Genomic DNA, 21,816 nt, shown 5'->3' on the forward strand with positions numbered 1-21,816 from the left:
TGTGCACGCTCTATGGTTGTCATGAATTCTAAGATCAAAATATTCCCAAAATCAGGTTTGTTTACAGAGCTTTTAAACAGATGGCAGAAGCTGAGCGGATTTGATAACGGTTTCACTTACTCTTCAGATTTCAAGGTCCAGTGCTATTGTTTCGATAGTGACAGAGATCAGAGCAAATTCTAATGCCAGACTTAGCTAGCCTGGGTTCTCCCCAGAGTTCGGACATGTTCATAAAGGGGTGGGGTTAGTTCAGGCTCATCTGATTTCTATGAAGTGAGGTTTGTAGCCCTGTTGTTTTGCCAGTTGTGGGAAGAGCTGGGCAGAGGGAAGGCCTGTTCTGACACATGCACATTGAAGAAGCAGGGAGTCTGAACAGGAAAACATTTTTCTTCAGGGATGGGTCACCACAGTCTCTTAAAAGAGTAAAAGCCAAACTCTTCCAAGCAAGACTAGATATGCCAAAATATCACAGGAGGAGCTGCTGGTGGATTAGTTCCAGCCCAGCTGGAAATACTGGAAATCACAGTAGAAAATCAAGAGTGATTCCAAAAACCTTCTTCCTGATCTTACTCCCAGTGGAATTCATTTCATGATTTGCAAAGCCAGGGGAGAGGGACAGACTGAACTGACAAGACTGAGTATTCAGTGTTGTTATTCGTTATCTGGAACATATTTAGGTGTTGTAGCTATGGGTTAGACCTCCTTTGTGGTACACGCTGAGAACCACAGAACCCAGGGGTGGTGGTCCTTGGCCCAGCGTTTTTAAACAACAGGAACCAAATGCAGACCCATCCAGATCTCTTTGACAAGAGATCACTGAAGACATATGGCTGATGGACTTGGAAAATTGATCATTCCATGAAAAAATCTGCTTGTTTTATGTCATTGTTGGGAGGAGTACATTACGTTCATGAGTATGCCTTCCTCCAGGGTACGTTCCCACTCACAGCTTGTAGCCTAGAAGGGTCTTGAAGTAGGAGCTGTCCTCTTCTCTGTACAGCATTGAGCTCAACAGGTCCCAGCCCTGTGAGCAGGGCTTCTGAGTACTGCAGTCACAATAGTAGTTAATAAGGAACTGTGCTTAGATACTCTTATGAAGTAAAGGGTTAAAACTGAATTTGAAAATAAAAAGAGTGTGGAGTGGAGCAGAATAATCTATATCTTTGTCATCACAACAGAAAATTATTATTTCCATTTAAAATACCAGAGAAATACAGTTCAGCACGTCAGTTACTCAGTAAAGCATTTCTTCCAAGTTTGCCCCATCTATTACAGGAGGGGGCTCTGTGTACCAAACTGTTTAGGGCTGGCTATTCTTTTTGATGGCCACTGTGTTCTTGCTTTGTCTTTCACCTTCTTCTCCCTTCCCTGCTTTCTTATGAGTCACTTTGCTGATCACAGGAGCTGGTGCTGATTTTGTCATGCTTGGAGGAATGTTTGCAGGCCATGACCAGTGTGCTGGAGAGATTATGGAAAAGAATGGCAAGAAAGTGAAACTCTTTTATGGAATGAGCTCTGATACAGCCATGAAGAAGCATGCAGGAGGGGTCGCTGAATACAGGTATGAATCCCACACAAAGGAGCAATTGCAGTGAGCCAGCCACCCAGTAACTTCTGGAGTGGTTGTGCAAAACGCATCTGTTGGAAACAGTTCCATACCTCTACTCCTGTTTAGGAAGCTGTTACCAACACTTACGGCAGCAGATCTGAGGGAGGGATGACATCAAGGGGGAAACGGGGAGAAGGAGCTGGGGGGTGGCTAGCTGAGAGCAACTGTGTTCACTCACTCGCAGCCAGTGCAATATGCTGTCACTGCAGCACTACCTGTGTGGTCTGGGAAGTCATTAGGCACTGTTCTGACTTACAGGGTCTGTTGGGATGTGCCTGAATTAAGTGCTGGGACATGGCATAGCAGGCTGCAGTTTCTGGCCCTCTGCTTGTCCAGGTTGAGTGACCTGTTGGTGTATGGGTTCCCAGCTGGCCCACGCACTCCCTAGAGTTTGCAGAAAGTGGGTGCCTGGTGAATCAGTGAAACCCAGCTGGGGTTTCCCTGGTGTAGAGTTGTTGCAGCTGTAATGCTGAGGAGGGCCCAGGACCTCCAAGGTACTCTCAGTCACAGGCATTAGCCCCAGGACTCCCTCCTGTGTTTGCTGGGCAGTCTTCTTAGGCAGCAGAATCCTGCTGCACAGATTTCCCACCCCTTTTTGGGTTGTGGAGCATCAGACTATCCCGACATCATGCAGCATCCGGGAGCTTGGATTTTGAGCTAAAACCCTCAGGGGAGAGAAAAGGAAGACAGGCTTTGCAAAGGATTGTCTTGTCCATTGCTATTTTACTCTGCAAAGTGCTGAGAGTTTTGGCTTTTTGAAAAAGTAGATGACTCTGAAAACCTCTGTGTCTTTTCTCTTATGTGGCAGTTATAGTCACTGCCCTTGGACAACATGGTTCTTGCATACTTCATTAGAGAATGTTTCCTGTCTTGCAGTATACACTGCTTTATTGAGGGGTCCCTTTTGATTCTTCTCCTCTGGTGGGGTAGATTCAGGCTCTGGTCCCGTCTGGCAGACTGCTGTTTGTAAGAGTCTCAGAGCCAGTGACCTTACCTACTATTCGGGACATTCAGGACTGATGGGTTTTGTTGGCCTAGTCTGCTACAACTGCTCCAGCATGTGGGTTTTTCCCAACATGTCCAGCTGCTACCACGGGTAAGAGCTGCAGCACTGTGAAGGTGACAGTGCAGAATGTAAAGCAGAATGGAATCCACGAAACAACACGGAGTTCACACTTTGACACAGAGACATGCTGATAGGATGCTATCCAGCCATCATGCTAGATAGAAAGCATCCTTGATTCCACCTCCTGTCCTCCACCCCGACACTGGCTCTTGCAGTTTTCTGAAGAGTTAAAATGTTTGTTTGCAGAAGAAAGAGCTACACAAGAGTCCTTCTGCATCTGCAACAAGCTGAAGTGATGCACTAGAAAGATGTGCTGCATACCTCTGAGCTTTGATTCACGCTAGGTTGGTATGCCAGTTCCCAGAAGCAGTGTACAGTTCAGGGCTTTTTTTTGTCCCCCAGCGAATCTGCTTGTCATCAAAGCCTCTGAACAAATGGTCGGAGTGGCCAGCGCTAATAATAATCTCACAATTTAAAAGTGGCAGCTGCCAGTTACGCAGAGGTGCTGGCAACCTTTTATCTGAGCTATGGTAACTTACTGTCCTTTGCTACTCTGTGCTTACGTCAGCTGGGAGCATGGGAAACCCCTCATGCTGGTCAGGTTTGTAGTTAATGGCAGCTCCCTGAGAGATCACAGAGCAGCCCAGGCACGCTGCACGGATCTCAGTGCAGCATAGTCATTTAGCGCTTGGCCGCCACAGAGCTGGTGAAAGTTGCAGGAAAAGTTTGAGGAAGCTTGCTGTACCAGTGGACTAAAGCACTAAGGCAGCTGTTAAATTCTGCTCCACCTAGTTAGGGGTGTGTGTGATCTGGCAGCAAAATTTATCACCAGCAGAAGAATTAATTGACACTGGTCCCCCTTAAAAATGAGATAAAGTGGAAGTGTGATGTCTGGTAGGATAGGTGTACAGAAAGGCACTGTATTTGGCTCAGTCTGGATAGACCCTTTCAATTCCTTATAGGCAATCCTGCACAAATTCTGCTTGATCCATACCTATATTTTGATTTGCATCCTGATTTTTAGAGTCTGCTGGGGATCAAGTTCTGAAACCTTCTCAGCAACAAGGGAACAGAATCACAATCTTAAATTTTTAGTTCCTGTTGAGATGCTGCCTTTTTGTGCCACTAATCGGTAACATAGAAGGAGTCCTCCAGTCTACTGGTAGCTATAACAGCTCCAAGCATTAAATATGTAAGCCTTGGCTGTTAGCTGTGAAGGAGATGATTCTCATCTTGTTCACATTGCAGCCACGACACAGAGCTGGCTACCCATACCAACCTTGGTCTTGGTCTTGCTTGGCATGTCCCAGCATGAGTGTCATTGTGGTTTAAAAATAGCAACTGTTTAGTTATCGAGCACTGTAAATGCACTGGGCCTTGAAGGGGCAGGTGGAAACAGGGCAAGGCTTTGCTTTGAATTACTCGTACAGAAAAAGTTACAGGAAGTTTAGTCACTGGTTTAGCTTATGGCAAACTTGAACCAAAAGAGTTAAAGTTTTGCTGGATACCGCAAACAGGTGAAGTCAGTGGAGCTTCTTTATATGCATTTAAATAAGCCAGCTCTAAGTCTGTATCAGTGACCCCAATAAGCTGCTTTGTCTTTAAAAGAGCCTGAGCACTCACAGTGTTTTATTCAAGCAGTGGGGAGCTCAGTGTGCTCAGCCCCCTGCAGAATCAGACTACTTGTCACTTCATCTTCTCAAAATTACACGTTTTGGCTGGAGAACCTGGGCCTCCAGCAAACAGTTAAACTAAAATTGACAGGTAAGGTGAGATGGCTGTAGCAGGGAATAAAGTAATGAAAGTGATTGTTTTTGTAATGAATATGTCAAGTTGATCCCATTTAATTTTGTATGAAATCTGTGTACACGGTTTCATTGCTTTTATGTCATTTATATATTGGTTTATTTTTACATTTTTACCTCCTTCCATGAGGAACATGGATCAGAGCTGGGAATTTCTGAAAAGCGATTATTACATTTCTTTTATAGGAGAAAAGAAATAAGGCAAGCAGGAATAGAGACTGCACGCAGTATTGTTCAGTTAGAGCCAATTTGCTTTTTGAGATTTCACAGGTTTTGTGTGAACGCTGCAGTTCTACTATGGTCACTCAGCAATTCACAGCTGCTACTAAGCTGGGTTTTGGCACTTTATAAGGTGGAATTTGGGCCACAGAGACAGAACAGCACCAGCAGCTGGCTGCCACTTGCTGTCTTTTTCTGTGTCCCAAATGAGAGCCTGGAAGACCTGCCCCAAATTCCTGGCATTTCTTGAATGCTCCACTCGTAAGATTGCTGACCCTTTATCCTGACCTGTGTTTGGCTGGGCTGACAGGGCCCCCGTTCATGTGCTTCACCTCACCCACCGTGCTGGGACTCCCACCCACCCTGTGCATCCCCCCATGCCAGCAGCAGGCATGAGCTGGCTGGGAGTTATGGGGCGCACCACAGATTGGACCCTGTGCAAAATGTCTAAAGCAGATAGGCCTCCCTTTCTATTCACCGTTCAGTGGCTAGTGAGAGACACAGTGTCTGCTGATAGCATCTGAGCACACCTTTCCAGCTGTTGGGAGTCCCAGCCGCTGCATCTTCACTGCTCTCTTCTGAGAAGGGTTTAATTTCGGTTCATAACTCCAGGAGAGAGGTCAGAGCTGCAAATCTCTCAACAGTTCCTGCTGACTTGCTCATGCAGCTCTCTGCCAAGTGTGCCAGCTTCTGTTACACCCTTTGTAATCCACGCATGGCCTGTGTGCAGGCATTTGTTGCTGGCAAAACAGTCTACACTTGGGGATTTTTTCCTTAGTTTTTTTGTTGCCAACTAACACAAACTTGTAATCACTCTTGTGTACTTAAACATGTAAGTAAACATTCCTCCTGATTTTCCAGATTCCACTTAAGCCAGACACTTCTCTTCACCCTGCCATGTCTCAGCTCCCCTTACTTTCACCGCAGGTCACACTCAGCCTGTCCCACCTCCTTCAGTGGCACAGGACATTGTGATCATGTGTGTAATGGTTTCTGTCTGCCACTCCTCCTTACTGTGCCTGCTCCATGGTGGGTTGCCCACAGGCCCACAGGCCCTTTGGGCCTGTCCCTGATCTGGCACGGGTCACCTGGGGACTACCGTCCCTTTGGGAGTGCACACCTTGGGCATGGAGCACCTTCTTTTGAGAGTGCATCTCCAGCTGCATGTCTCCTCAGGCGTGTCCAGGCGTCTCTCCTCTCCCAGTGGCTGCTGCTCTTTCTTAAATGTGCTTGAGCAGTCTCCTGACTGGCTGAAATTTTGGTGGCTCACACTGTTTTCAGAGCCAGGTGGAACCATCTCTGTGACTGGCATGAAGCAGATCATGGTCTTCTCCTGTACAGGTCGCGCCAGCAGCCCTTGCTACCCAAACTCTACCATATGTGCCCAACACAGCATCCACGTGTGTTACAATTGGGTGCTCCTGTGTAAATTAACTGGGTGCTCATGCATCAACAAACTGGGCACCCGTGCATGTAGTAACAGCACGCTTGGGCATAAAGTATTTGGGCATGCATGCATGAACTTAATTGCATGGTTATGCAAAAATTAATTGGGCATTCATGCAGAAATTAATTGGACACTCGTATTAATTTACTCAGTGCTCATGCATGAACTAGTTTGGCACTCACACAAGAACGCAGTAAGCCCAGCAATTTACAGCCCATATGGCACTCCTCGCCTCTGCAAAGCACATATCAGCGATCTCCCTGAACATTAATCCACTATGAACTCTTCAAACATCATCACAATCTTAATTTACATCAGTTATAAACTCCAGTCTTCCTCCATTTGGACCCGACAGAAAGGATTAATACTGTAACAGTACACTTACTAAAATATCAGTCCTCCATCCTGAGCACCACGTTACAGGGGTTAACCTCACAGTTTGGTTATGGACCCATCATAACCCCATGCCAGGACCAGACTACAGCGATTAATAGTGCAACAACATGTGCACACACTTCGTAAAATTCCACCCACTCTCTCTTGGGAACCGGATGACGGGACTCATCAGCACGGTCTGAGCTGTTACCTGTTACAAACTCTACCCCTTTCCCCGGGGATGAGAGTATTGGGGTTAACGTTAACACAGCCTGAATCTGTACTCATCACAAACCTCACCGCCTGGTCCTTGTGGACAAGACAATGGAGGTTAGTATTACAACAATCTGAGCACATGCTTATTACAAACTTCACACTTTGTTTCTGCAAAACACATAACCAAGAAAGACCCAAGAGTTTGAATATATACCCATTACAAATGCCACCCCTCAACCCTGTGGACCCCTAGCAGGGTTAACATCATCATAATCTCAGTACTTGCTACAAACTTTAGGACTTATCCCTTCGAAACAACCAGCCACGAACATAATGGCAGTTCAGGTTACTCACTGTGTTTTAGCATAAAAGCATATGATTAAGATCATACAAGCAAAAATTAACACCACTGTTGAAGGCAGGGTCATGAGTTCAGTACCTCTAGGGCTTCATTTACCTCCAAAATGGGGGGGGTGAACAGTGTTCACATGCAGCAGTGTGGCCATTTCCCCATCTGGGGAGTCAGATGAGACACCAAACAGCCATAACAACATGGACTGAGCTCTGATCTTTTTGCTGTGCTTGCAGTTGCTTAACTCGTAGCTCTACAGTTCTGTCCCACTTCCATCCTATGCTCCTCCTTTTCCTTCTCGAACACCTGTTGTTCCCAGCATGTAGGGTGGGAGCATGGAGAATTTTCATCCCTTTTTGACACTTTTTTCCAAGGATGAATGTAAGGCTGGACTCTCGGCATTTTCTGTGGAGCTAATCTCACACCTCTCCCAGCATGCTTCCCCCAGTACAGTATCTACAGGTTACTCCTCGATCAGCAGGACATCCCACCAGCTTATCAGCTGATACTAGAGGAGCAGTGGCAACTGTTGAGCTGTCAGAGCTTTGGGGCTGTGATGCTGGGTGTTCACCAGTTTTGTAGGTTTTGGTCTCCGAAGCCAAAAATGGCATCCCACCAGCTCCAGCTTCCTACCACCACCATAGCCACGGCAGGGGCATCTCCCCAGGGCAGTGGCTGTAAGTGTCCCACATTTCTAATTTTGCTCTGAAAAAAAGGACTGCCAAGTGTTCATGCTCTCGGGAGCAATGTTCCCACCTCTGCAGATCTGTTGAGGCATTGTGACTGGGGCTGCCTTTGCTTGCAGTTATCTGTCTGCTATCAAAACCCTACAACTTACGCCCCACATGATGCTCAGGCATGAATTAACAGGGCACTCATGCATAAACTAAATGGACACTCATGCATGAACTGAATGGGCAGTCATGCATGAATGCAGTCAGCCCTGCATTTCTTGCCCAATATAGCGTGCAGAGCTCTTTGGATGGTGGGACCTGGTAGACAAAATTGGCACCAGTTTCCCCAAATCCCAGATTCGCACCGTCTGTTTATCACACTCACAGGAAGCTTCCCAGAGGCTGAGCTGAACCTCCCGACTTTGACTGGAGGAGGTGGGCATGGCCAAAAAACCAAGCTGCAGAATGTCAGCATGACTACTTCTATGTCATTTTGTAGGCAAGGCCTTCTCTTCTTGCTGGCACTGAAGCTGAAAATAAAAGCCTGTGACCTCCCAGCAGTGCAGGGTCTACGAGACACCACTGGTTCCCGTGCAGTCTACTAGATGGCAGTGGTACATACATTTTCCATTGGCCGCTTCTACAGTGTTTATTTCAGAGTTTCAGGAAAGAGTCAGTTACTTATCAGACATAGGGAGATTAATCATGGTTCCTTATTCACACGGCATATTAACACTTCTCCTTTATTGTCTCCCTAGGGCTTTGACCTCACATTTAAACTAGCAGAATGAAATACAGCCGGGCTCACACTAAAGTACCTCCACATAGCTACTGTTGCTGTGTTAATGATTTGCAAATGGAGCCTCCAAACAGGCATGCCCTTTTTTTCTTGCACTATCCCCTAGACAACTTGTTTAAGGGAGAAATAAAGCCACATTTACAACAGTGACAGATCCTTGCTGCCATTTCTGCCTCCATTTTTTAGGGGAGAAAAAGAGCAATCCCCTCTCCCCTCTGCATTTCTCTTAGACCCCCTTCCCAAGGGCCACCTCCCCAAAGGGGCTAGCGTGCTGTGCAGAACAAGCTTGCTCTAAAGCCTGGTGAGATCAGCTGGTGATCGGGGAACTTCGCTGCAGGAGGAACTGCTGAGCGTGAGGCTGGAGAAAGGGAGGGGGTGAAAGCTGTTGGCCTGAATTCTTCCGTCGTGTAATTCTTCAGATGTGCTTTTGGGGACAGTGCAATCTCTGCTGGCATACGCCTGCACTTGACAGTATTCACAGAGCTGCTGGTTTTTTTCTGGCCTTTTTGCCTGGCTCTGAACTGTGCTAGCTCGCCTTTTAGCTTCAGGGGACAGCTCCGCAGCGGGTTTCCGTAACAGGTTTCCCACTCCATCTCTGTGGGCTCTGGAGAATCAGACTGGTAGGAGACAGCCAGAGCATTTCCATCTGCATCTGGTCAGTGACATGGGACAGAGCCCAGGGGCTGCAAAGCCTCTCTAGATCTGTGCTGAGCGGTGCCTGCTGAGAACCAGCTCCAACATGTCTGTAGGTTGCCTGAGCCTGGCCATTTCTTATACTTTAAGATCTTGCAACTCCGAAGGTCAAATTTACCTTTCAATAAACCTGGAAGCTTCACTTGCTTGTAGGCGGACGATGGAGGGGAGGTAGATCTGTAAATAGACTTGTGGCATATTGGGGCATCTACCAGATTTGTCTGCTTCTAGTTCACAGTATTGGTGGTGACTGGAGTTGAGGCATTTCAGTGCTTGAGAGCACCAAGCAGCAACAGGCAAGCAAGCAGTAGAGCTGGGGGAATATTTGTAAGCTGCAGCATGCAGAGCAGTAGGCTCCACGTTGCACCAGTAAACACACTATTCTGTTTTGCATCTAGGCGGAAATGCACTAACCGATCTCTTCTCCAGGTCTTCAGAGGGCAGAACTGTAGAGGTGCCGTACCGAGGGGACGTGGAACTCACCATCCTGGACATCCTCGGGGGGCTGCGCTCCACCTGCACCTACGTGGGAGCTGCCAAACTCAAGGAACTGAGCAGGAGAACAACGTTTATCCGGGTCACCCAGCAGCACAGCCAGGTCTTCTCGTAGCCCAGGACTGGGGGCCTGGGGAGAGAGGGGTGGGGGAGAGGGGCAGGAAGGTCTGCTGGTTTGTTTCGCTTTCTCCTCCACGCTGCGTTAGTGCAATCTCTCCTCTCTCAGAGTGGCTGCGTCATAGCCATTGGAAGGGCTACGGCTGCCGTTTGAAGGGGAAGGTTGTGCTGTTAACACAGTGCCATTGGTTCAAAATGCAGTAGCCTCATCTTTAATTGTTGTGCCTATTTTATTTTTTAACCAACATTTCTTCACCTGTTCCCCCCACCCCCCCACCCCCCCCCCCCCCGATAAATAGCTGCTGAATCCTCAGTGAACAAAGAATTGGCTTGTACAGACTTGGCTCTTGCGCCTGCACACATACACACACATTCCTGTAAGACTGACCTGTCAGCTGCCACCGCTTCTGGCGGTGCACCCTCCAGCAGGTGCAGGCTGGGAGAGAAAAAGATGTAAAGAATTGCATGGAGAAATCAAAAAAATCAAATTCTCTTCATCTTTGGTCTGGCAAAAGGTTAGATGTGTGTGGCACGGCTGCCAGCGTACAGAATGCCAGAGGCGGATGGTGGATGAGGCCTGGCTGCTGGTGACTTCTTACTGTGATGATACAAAAGCCAGATCTCTTTCAGTTCACAGTTCTGGTACTGCTGTTCTTACTTAAATCTCCCGAGTTGATGGACTTGCCTCTTCAGAGAAGCTGGCGTGGGATGTGGCAGGCCCCTGCTTTTCCCCCCTGCCCCGTCTGTGGAGATCACTCAGCAGAGAAGGGCTCGGAGTTTGCCTGCTTTCTCGTGCATGCAGCCACTGAATACACTCGCGGTCCTGCTTTTACCTGCTCTCTGCGAACAGATTTTTCAGGCATTGAAACTCGGCAACAGCAACCCACCAAGGGGAGGTTTCTCTGCAGCCCTCCCCGTTCCCTCGCCTGTTCGTGTCCATTTAGCAAAGATGTAGAAGTGCTGTGCCGTGCATTGTCTGTGGCCAGGCAAGTGAGGCCGGCGGGATCAAATTCACTCGTGGTTATTTGGTGCCACTCCTCTGCAGTCCGTGACACCAGGAAAGGCAAAAGAGAGCTTTGGGCAGAGTGGCGCGATCGCCAGACACTGGTAGGCTGAGATGGAGGAAAAGCGTTTGCTCTAAAGGCAATAATGAGCGTTTAAGACTCTGGGTAACACTTTAATAAAGTGTAATGGCCCTCTAATTAATTGATAAATCACAATGAAATTTCTTCGGAAATACATACTGCATCCCCATGAATACCACAGGAGCTCATTATGATAAACGATGTAAAAGTGAGCACCGATGAATTAATAATGCTTGGCCACTTACTTTAAAGCGCTGCTGAGATCGTAATTCAGCTGATGTTACTGCAGTGCTTCGGAGTCTTCCTTTCCCCTCCTGTAGACATCTGTAGAAAGAGGCAGGCTTCCTCTGAGAAGCGAAAGAGTGATCTGTAGGAAGAGCAACAGCAAAGAGAAACTCCAGAATTAAGCTTGCATGCTGGACTGCTCAAAAGGCCACGCACAAGGATTGGCACCATTGACCGTGCTGAGGAGCAAATGTAGGCCCCAGGCTGATCCCGGTGTTTTAAATGCCTTCTAATTCTTAATTGCAGTATGACCCCTTCCTCTGCTTTGGAGGTGACCAAGGGCCTTAATGTGAGCATGGCTCACGCTTGTGCTGGTTTTAAGGACCATTTGTCCTGCCCACACATCACAAAGGACCCTGAACGCAGAAGAGAGGTGGGCCCTGTGAGTGAAGGACCCGATCTCTGTTCCCTCCAGCCTGGGAGCATCCCACTAAAGAGATGTCGGGTTTCCGGACCACCAGCCTGGCCGCGGGCTGCTCTCGCCTGCCCTGAGCCCAGCGTACAGGCAGTGCCACTGCTCTGCACCAGCGCGGCTGCGGGAGGTCACCGTCCCTTGACTTGGGTGGTGGGAGGGCAAGCGTACGCCGGCGGCAAAGGAACAGCTCTGTCAGAGCGGGGTCAGACTGTCGGGCACAGGCCTGACCACCGGCATCTGTCCACGCTCGTGCCTTCACAGGTGGGAAGCGCAGCAGTCTGCTCTCTCATGCCTGCTCTTGCTAGTGCTTTTCTACTTTTTTTAGCTACATTTCTAAATGGAATTTCAGAAATACATATACATATGCAAAAATATATATTTGTAAACTTTTTTTTTTTAAAGGTCATGCGCACATTGAACAGAGCAGCTCTGTGACATGCCTTTGGAACGGTTTATTTTCCGAAGGGCAGGCACTGGGGACGAGGCAGGGCCGCCTCTCCCCGGGCAGGCGGCACAGCGAGCCGGCCTGCCTGGCCGCTTTCCTCCCCCTCCCACACGCACCTCCGGCCGCCCGGGGACTGGCGGGAAGGGATGGGGACCGGCCAGCCTGCAGCTGTCCCTCGAATTCTCCAGGCTTGGACTGACACTGACGCTAAGAATAGTTACTGACAAAGCTTTGGCTTAGGGTATTTGGTTTTCTGAACAGCGGCTCTTGCCATCATTTCAGTAAGCCGCATGTTTTCTCTTTCGTTTTTCTCCTCCTGTCTCCAAAGTGAGAAATTGGCTGCAGCAGCGCTGGGCGGGTGGCACGTCTGCCCCTCCCCCAGCGTTACAGGCAGGTCGTGTCCAGGGCTAACCCTCGGCTCTGTCAGTGCTCGCCGGTGACACTGTGCATGTCCAGCTCGCGGGCTGGCTGGAAAATGGAAGCAAGCTGAGCTGGGGCCCTCTTTTGACGCCCAGTCCTGTGTTCTACGAGTTGCCCTTTGTCTTCAGGCAGCGCAGGTCCCCTGCCCGCGGCCGCTCTCGCAAGGCTCTGGGGGCAGAGCAGGAGCGGAGGGTGCGCTGTGCCTGGCAGGGTGGTCCCAGCAGAGACCACCGCCATGGACAAAGGCCACGTGCCACTTGTGGCTCCACCTCACCTGCACACCTCACCGGGTTCTCTCTTGCTTGGTGTTCTTCTGTGGGAAGTGCTGGGTGATCGCGCCTCGCCTGGTCTGCGTGAACCCTCCCGCCCCAGTCCCATCCTGGCGAGAGGAGGCTGAGTGCGATGAGCTGCGCACCCCTCCTCTCCCAGTCCCAGCTGACACCCCCTCCTCTCCCAGCCGCCTTCTGGAGTGGGCCCGCTGCGGCGCATCTCTCCGGGCGGGCTGCTGGCCCCTGCCCGCGCAGCCTTGGGGAGGAAGGCCCCAGCATGGCGGCAGCCCTGCTCACACCCGAGCGATGGCGGCTGCGGGCGGTGGACGTGCCGACCTCCTCGCAGGCATGCATCCAGCCTGGCGGAGGGGTGGCCCTTCGGCCGGCCTCCTGCCCCACGCAGAACAAGCCACGCAGGTCCGGCTTCCTCCGAAGGAGAGAAGTGCGCGCAGCCAGCGAGCGCGCGCGCCTTCCCCCCTCTGCTCACTGGCACAGCCGGCTCGCCCCGTCGGCCACGGGCAGGGGTTTGGCTGCGCCCTGCTGTGCAGCTTTCTTCTCACCTTGGGGCGTTGGATGTAGGATGGGGCCACCCTGTAAATGTGCAGAGTGGTCAGCCGGGGCCGGAGGAGCCTCTGCTGACATTCGGAGGAGCTTGTCCCCTGCAGAGCGTGCCTCTCTGCGCTCCCTTCGGCTAGGCAGCAGCACGGGGGAAAGGACGGGGGCGAAAAAGAAGTGCAGCAGCCACGAGCCAAGCCGCGCTGTGCCGGGACAGGGGCTTTCCAGTCACCGACAGGTTGAGTTTGAAGCCTCTCCTGAACCGAGCACGCCCTCATTTGTACCCGTTGAGCTCCGCTGTCTCGGACCGACCTGCCGCTACAGCTCCCCGCTAGAGCACGTGCCGTGTCTGTGCGCCACCGCCTCCCGCCCCTCCCCGGGGGTGCTGCTCTGCAGTCGCTGCTACCCGGTTTATACCCAAAGTTCGTTGCTGGAGCCAGGAGGGCTTTTGTGACCAGCGCCAGGTGCTTGTGTAGAAGGGGAGGACGGGGGTGAGCCCCAGCCCCAGAACAGCCGCGTGCCTTCTGCCGCAGCTGGACCCGGCAGGCAGGGCAGGCCGGACCCCTCCCCGCGGGCTGCGGGGCTGAAGCACGCCGGGCTTCGGTGCCGCACGGCTCCGCGCCCCCGGACGCAGCACGGACCAACCCCCCGCGGCCTGCGCTTTGCTTGTGGCCACTCCAACGCTCCAGCGAGCTCTCCCCACCATTTCCTCGACACAGTGTTTTACTAGCTGAAGTTTTCATATGTAAATAAGTAATCCAGAGTCCAGAACTCCTTGGTGTCGCCCACCATCCGTGCGATCGGCCAGAGCGAGCTGCTGAGCGTCCAGCGTTTCCCTGCCCCGCTTGGCTGTCATTTAACGTGTTCGAATGTCGTCGTGTGTGGACAGCGTTTGCTATGCAATAAAGAGCTTCACTGTGATGGTCTGCAGAGGGTTTTATGGTCGCGCAGGGGTACGCGCGCGTTCCTGCGTCGTCGCGAGTAAAAGCAAACGCTCCCCAGTGCGTTGCTGGTCGGGCTGGGGGATTAAACTGGGCCAATTACTTCCTTAGGACAGCTCTCCCCTGTTCAGTCATACGTCAGAAAGACAAAACAGGGGTTTGCAATTGGCACTGTTATTTTATTAGTACGAGTATACTGAAACAATAAACTTGTACTGGTATACAGACAATTTCTTTAAAACAATTTTGTTCAAATTTTGAATCAAACATTGTTTTATTATAATAATGAAGTAATTTCTACCTAGAAAACCTGCAAGCACCATCAAAGAAAGGGACCATAAAATTCAATAAACAGACGCGAGTGTATCCTACAAATAGACACACCACCATTAGAAAATAGAATATGAATTCTTCCTTTTTTTTTAATATTTGTTTTAAAAAAGCTAGTGCAAGTACAATATTTTACACTGGAATTACAGAGAGTATGCACGCATATGGAAAAAAGTTCTCCTGTCACAATAAAAGCTCTTAACTATGTCTGTATGCACTTAAAATCTTCTCTTTTCAATAAGGTGCAAAACGTTATTCCCTCCCTATTTCTCCTTTGTACTGGCCATGTCAGCTCAACTTCTCCCCAACACACAGCTGCGATATCCCTTTTGCTGGGCCTACGCTAGGAACTACACTGGAAGTGTGATTCGCAACAACCTGTGTTAGTAATACCAGATGATTTAAAAAAAAAAAAAAAGGAAAGAAAAATAAAAAATGACACCTTTAGACTGCTGCTGTAGAATGGCCAGACCTTCCCCCCGGCACGGCCCCGCGCCAAGCGCTGCCGCCGCCGCCGCCGGGAGCGGTGACATAGCTAGTACAAAATGGTTTTCAGTAGCTCACCCGAACTGAAAAAGGTTGGGAAATCCCCCTCCCCCCCGTTTGTAACACTGCGAAAAGAACAGTGTTCGACACGTTAATATATTATTCCAACAAAAAAACAAAACAAAAAAAAAGGAGCAAATCCATACATTAGTGAGTTTCACCATGAGCTGACTGCTGCGGAGAGTCGCGCCTACGCCGCAGCAGCCCAGCAGCTTCGCTCAGGGGCCGGCCCGAGGGCCAGGCAGAAGCCGCCGACCCAGCCACCCGTGGCCGCCCCGGCCACCCGGACCCAGACCCGCCCGGCCCGGCGCGGGGTTCTGTGTGGCGCGTGCAAGGGGAGAGCGTGTGGGTCCCCAGTTTTTAAAGCAGGCGCCGGGGCGGGGTGAGGCCCTGGGCAGCGCAGTGCTGCCCAGGGAGCCGCGGTCGCACTCCGGCTCTGCGCCAGGCCCTGAAGATCCCGCTCGTTGGCAGCCCCACGGGAGGGTCCCCAAGGAGCGACTGAGCGCTGGCTGCACACACCGCTCCCGATGCCTGCGTGCTGCGTGGTCGGGGGACAGGGCACGGGGGCTTTGACTGTTCGAAACAGAAACGAACAAAAAAGGGGAAACAACCTGGGATGAAGCCTCCATAAAATCCTCAGTGGAAGACTTGAGTCCTTTCAGCTACCGACAAGGAAAAAAAACGACAGAAACCTTAGAGACTGTTATTGTATAAACACTACCTGTTGGCTGAATGCACTTCATTCACGGGGCCGGTTTTCTGAGCGCCCGGGGAGGTGAGTGTTCCTGCCCCGTGTGCCTGCGGGAGCCGAAGCCTGGGTTACCTCCGGGGAGCGGGACGGGAGCAGCCCAAAGCGTCACCCGCTCCGCCCTGCCGCCAGCTCCCGGCTGCCCAGCTCAATCTTTGGACAGGAAAAAGACCCTTCTCCTCCGAAACTGCCTCAGGACCTATCTCCTTTTGGCTTCCGAACAACACCGGTCTCGCCATCGGTCGAGACGATCACTGGAAACGCGCTCCGTGCGGGTTAACTGCTCCCCGGCGGCTCCGAAAGCGGCGTCGGGGGGGAGAGGGGGCAGCGACGGGGGGCTGCAAGGCTGGGCGGCTGGGGGCATCGCTCCGCTGCTCACGCTGGGCTAGGATCCCTTGTTATAAGCACTTCTTGCTCAGGGTTATACTCTTTGGGTTTCATCTGGAAGTGCTGAAAATACATGGAACAGCATCCCAGAGAAAGGGAAAAATGGGACTCAGCAGCACGAGGGCTGCGGCCGTGCCCGCCTCGGTGTGGCTGGACACTGGGGCCGAGGACACGGCCAAAGCGTCCCGCTGCCCCGGCCTCGCCCCGCGGGGTGCCAGGGGCTCCCTCAGCGCAGGCCGGGGACACCCGAGGCCGAAACACGGCGGGAGAGCGAGCGTCCGGCCGCGCGCACGGCCACCCTCCGAAGGGCCCGGCAGCCGCAGTCGAGCACTGCTGCTCCGAGGAGTATTTTCAGCACAGGAATAAACAGTGTGAGTGGAGCGTGACTCCGTCCCCCAGAAACGGGACCCACGTCATGCGAACAGAAAATTAAGCACAGTTGTTCTTTAAGAGCCTTTTAAGTAATCATTCTTCCTGGCCAAAGCCAATACAAATCAGATCATCTAGACATGACATTTTCTATATACAAAAAAACATGTAACTTTCAACCTTTCTCTGCTTTTGTATTTAAAAACTTTTTTTTTTTTACAAACAAGGTATGAAACTCACTGTTCAAACAGAGCCGTCTCTTTTGCAAACACTGAATGAATCATTCCAACATTCATTTTTCTTTTGTGCAATTTTTTAAAACATTACCTGTACTCCTCAATGTGAGTGCTTCAAAAAAAGTTTCTATTTTTAATAAGCTTCTCAAATTAGGTTTACATCAAAAAATATTCCCACAAGGTATAGTGCTACAAGAAAAGATCCTATCAGTAAAGGTAACACATCTGAAGCGAGGTCGTCTATGTAAAAGAAATTGAACTCTGGAGTAGAGGCGTGCAACGCGTTTGGAATTTCCCTACCGACGCAGAGCCGGGCTGCCCTCGGGACAGGGAATCAAGCGGAGACGCAGGCATACGCGTGAAAACAAAAAACCAGTCACACGTATCTCTGCTGTCGGGGGGGTGTGCGCACCTACGCGTGTCTGCATCGGCAGACCCTCTCTCTGCTACGGATTCCAGGGCTCGCGGCGGGGCGGGAGGGCTGGATAAACCAGAGGGAAGGAAACCACCGCCTGCGCTCTGGTGATCGTTTGTTCCCCTTTGCTTTTCACCTTGGCACTGGGCAGAGCCCGGAGCGGGCTCCGCTGTCACCGGTGAGGACGGGGAGGGCAGAAATGGAAATGATCTGTACGAGCGCGTGTCCCAGTTTGCCATCTGTTGAGTTCCTGGAACAGCAGAAGTGTTTCTATGTGCCAACCCCCCCCCCACCTGCCCCAGGCTTCCGCCCCGGCAAACCCGAATTAAACCCCCAGGTTTCTCCAGCCGCCTGACTTAAGGCCAGGACCTGGCCCTGACTGGCCCAGGCTTCAGCTTCGCAAAGTTTCACACAGGCGCTCCACAGCAAGCTCCCGAGCAGCCGCCGCCGGCCAGCGCGGAGCTCCCCTGAGCACGTCTGCAAGTGGCTGCAGAACTGGGCCCCAGGACACACAGGGCACGGCGCCGAGAGCCCCCCACCCCCCTTCGATAGAACACTGTTAGTGTTTAAAAATATTGAGGATTCTCTCCTTGATACAGGCGTGCTTTTTTTTTTTTTTTAGCAGTCGCAAGTATTAACAGAATTCCACCGCTTCCTTTTTACTCTCGGCAACACACGTGAACGTGAACCAAACCTCTGCAGAGAGTGAATTCTCACGGCAACCAACAGCTACAGTTTGTGCTGAGCCTGCTGCCTCTGTATTGCCACCCAAGTGAGATCTGCAAAGTTCAACCCACGAGATGCAGGAAATCCAAACTTTGCCTGTAACGTTGTACGTCCCTACTCCGGAGCAGTCAAAGTGCTGCTTCTGGTCACATCAGTGTACCACACACACGCCAGCCCCATCCCTGAGTAAAAGGTGTGAAAGGTTTCTAAATGTTCCTTGATTTAAAGGGAAACAAGAGTAGTGATGTCACTTCCCCACGCCGAGAAAATGACGGGAACGACAGCGACAGCGGGACGAAGGAATTCAAGGAATAAAAAAAAAGGAACGTGTGTGTCCCGTCCCCCCCAACCCCCCCCCCCTCTCCGAGGTCCGCGTTTTCCAGGGAAATCGAGCCCAAGGGCGACGTATGACATGGTGGAACAGGTCAACAGCGACTCCCGTTCGGGTCTCGACCGGAGGACTCGCGGTAAGTGACATCAGACTCAAATTCCCCGTGATGTGGCCCAGACAAACTGAAACAATTCCTAAGTTAAACACTATAAGGAACAGTCATTTTATATATATAGATATATAGATAGATTAGATAGATAGATAGACAGATAGATAGATTTTTTTTTTAAGAAATCCCTATAAAGAGGTTCTTGTTTTATTTTTCTTCGCCCTGACTAATTTCTTGGTGATTGTATGCGTTTCGCTGTAAACTAAACAGGCCTGCTACAGAAAGAACGAAAGAAAGAAAACAACAAAAAATAAAGGACAAAAAGAAAACTACCGTCAGTTACTATTGCAAAGCCGCCGCCGCGCAGAAGCAGCGGCTGAAGCCTCCTCCACCGGCTTCGCCCCAGCGTCTCCGTGCCCGCCAGCGGCATTTTTCGCGCGCGTCCGGGGAGCGACGACACTTCCCTGGGCGCGGGGGCTCGCTGCAAGGGATGCTCGGTGCTGGGGGGGAGAGGCAAAGCCCCCTCCTTGGTCCCCAGGGGGGATTTGCTCTCCCCAGTGGGAGCCAGGTCTTGTCTGCGTGCCGTCCAGGCGGAGGGCGGCACTCGGCCGTACGGCCGAGTGCCGCCCTCCGCCTGGACGGCACGCAGACAGAAATACCTCTTTTTTTCTTAATTCTCTTATTTTTTATCTTCCTGGATCTTTTTTTTAATCATCAAATACAGAAGGGTTTGGTGTTTCCTGGGGCAAAGGATGCTTGACCCTTATTATGCTTTTTTTTTTGGGGGGTGGGGGTATTAATAGGAAAATTAAAAAAAAAAAAGGTAGAAAGAAGGAAACTATTCAAAAAAAGAACAAAACCAGGGGAAATGAGGAGTGGGTATGAGATCTAGCTACCACCGCACGGGTGAGTCTACGTTGGCACGTAAAGTATTGCACATCCTACAAAAGCCAAAGCATGGAAAGGGACAATTGTTTGGAAAGGACCAGTTATTTCAGAATTCTTCAGTCTGAAACACAAGCACAGAACTAATACATTCCTATTGCTCCAAACGCATTTTTTTTTATTATTATTATTATTTTTTTTTTTTTTTAGTGTTAGTTGAATAGATCCAGTCAGTTTAATAGCCCCTGCTTCCTTCTCTTCCACAAACGTGCATGCGTACGGTTTTACTTGCGATTTTGCTTCTTCCCGAGTACGCGTGAAGTACGGAAATAGTGGTACGACTGTCAACTAAAATCTGCAATTCCTTCTTACTCCTTTACCATCAAAGCTCAAAAACAAAACAGGAAACAAAACGAAACAATAAATTGCAAGTGCCCTGAGCAGAGTATATGGAAGATTAAGCAACTTCTCTGAGCAGAAATATTAACAAATAAGCACTAACTAAGCAGTGTGACTGTGAGAAGAAACCCACTCAGCTATTTGGTAGCCCGCCGAGAGGTTAATAAAATTCAAGGAAATTCAAGAAAAGTTTCAAGCTATTTTAAACGTATTTCAACTTTTTGGTGCACCCCAGAATATGGTATAAAAACAATTAGTTCTGGTGTGAGCTAAATTTCAAGTAACAAATAAACAGAGTCAAAGCTGGGGTTTGGGGTTAACATTTCTTCTCTTAAATAAAAGCACTGGGGAGAGGGAAACCAAGATTTTAAATACATTTGTTCACCTTCGGTTACTGCGTTTCTAATCACGGACTTTTCTTTCCTTTTCTCCCTAGCAGTGCAGCTTCGTCCAAACTACCTGCAGGACGCAACCTCGCCGACCCAGCACGCCGCCGCCAGCGCTCGAGGGCGTGGGGCCCACGCGCGACCCCGCTGAAACCAGCGAGGCCTTTCTGGCGGCTGCGACAGGCTCCCGCGCGCGGCCCCGGCGTCCTTGGCGCTCGCACCTCCCCGGGGCTGGTGCGGGAGGCTGGGTGCACAGCACCACAAGGGACCCGGCCCTGCCCGCGGAGAGAACAGACTGAGCGCCACCGATCCTCCCCGCCCTGCTTGGTGTGTACCAAACTCTCCAAATCTCGCCTTTCCAATGGAAAATGATGCAATTCAAATAACAAATAATAATAATAATAAAATAACAATAGGTTTGTTTTCAAAACAAACAAAACACCTTGCTTACGCATAGAAATGTTTCTTGTGGAAAACTCTCTCAGCAAGTCTGCAGACAGATTCTCAGAGCTGTCCCGGCAGGACCTGGTTCTGTGTGGCAGATACGGCGGAAAGACCCAAACTGAACTCCGAAAGGAACGTGACCCTATGAAACGGCCTTGAGCGTAGGCAGGTTAGTGAGTAATTGCTACATTTGTTTATGCTCTTTCAGACCCCCCCCCCCAACCCACAACATTATTAGGTAAAAACTGCAGGAATACCACACAAATGATAAACTCAAGATGTGCAAATTGCAAGGTTCTTTAAAGTCCATCTTTTTCAAAAACACTGGACAACGATTTTTTTTTTTTCTCTTTCCTTTTTCCTTTCTCATATTTTTTTTTTTTATTATCTGTCAGCTCGCATATGCCTTTAACTCTTTCTCAAGCATTAAAGTTTAAAAAGTGCCTCCTATTAAGTAGTCCTCTGTGGACAATGACTGTCACATACTAGTTCAATAATTCACATTCATCCCTTTGAAACCACATTAAAACTTTCAGCATCTTGCCTGTGAGAAAACTTTACACAGTTGCATGTAGTTACAGTGTTGAAGAGATTTGTTTGTTTGTTTGTTTGTTGTTGTTGTTTTCCGAGCGGATTAAAGTGAGATACAGTACGTACTGAGTGTTAGACCAGGATGCTCAGCAATAAAGTGTGAACAGCATTTTAAGTGCTTAAAGACATTCTAGGTTCATCTTCAACAGCGGGCTCCTGTGTCACACCGAAATTTGAAAAAAAGTGGCACCAGTTGTCCATAATCATGAACTCAAAACAGTACTAGAGTTAAAGACAAAGGTCTGCAACCGAACCGCAAACGACGGGCGCCTGCGATCTCCGCGGGGCAGCACGCGTCTACCTTGTGGAAGCGAATGTCCATGGCGTAACCCGGTCGATTTGTCTAACACTGCACAGGAACGGGAGCGAGCCCGAGCCAGGCGCATCCACGGAGCCGGAGGCCTCCTCGCGCACACCCACGCACACCCACGCCACACACACGCACCCACCCACCCACCCAACCCCCCCCGCCACCACCGCCGCCACGAAGGAAAACCTTGCGGGGCGACGGGTGCGAGGGTCCGTACAGCCTCCCCGCCTGCTGACTCCGGGCACCGGAACTGCACTAGCAAGCAGAAAGGAAATGTTGGTGTGGCAGTTGCTTTAGGAATAAAAATCAGTGCAGTCAGACC

The 21,816-nt window shown here is 50.3% G+C and overlaps 1 protein-coding gene across 3 annotated transcripts in view; it reads left to right on the top strand.

Annotated features, from left to right (window-relative positions):
• The window catches only part of GMPR (guanosine monophosphate reductase), a 41,735-nt gene extending 31,652 nt beyond the window's left edge, over positions 1 to 10,083 (top strand). For all 3 annotated transcript variants that reach the window (XM_075416860.1, XM_075416859.1, XM_075416858.1), the window contains 2 exons: positions 1,402 to 1,561; positions 9,685 to 10,083. In XM_075416860.1, the coding sequence (XP_075272975.1) occupies positions 1,402 to 1,561; positions 9,685 to 9,865 (341 nt within the window). In that variant the 3' untranslated portion in view covers positions 9,866 to 10,083. The remainder of the gene's footprint in view (positions 1 to 1,401; positions 1,562 to 9,684) is intronic.
• The last annotated feature ends 11,733 nt before the right edge of the window (positions 10,084 to 21,816 follow it).

This window comes from Opisthocomus hoazin, chromosome 3 (genome assembly GCF_030867145.1).
Source record: "Opisthocomus hoazin isolate bOpiHoa1 chromosome 3, bOpiHoa1.hap1, whole genome shotgun sequence".
NCBI lineage: Eukaryota > Metazoa > Chordata > Aves > Opisthocomiformes > Opisthocomidae > Opisthocomus > Opisthocomus hoazin.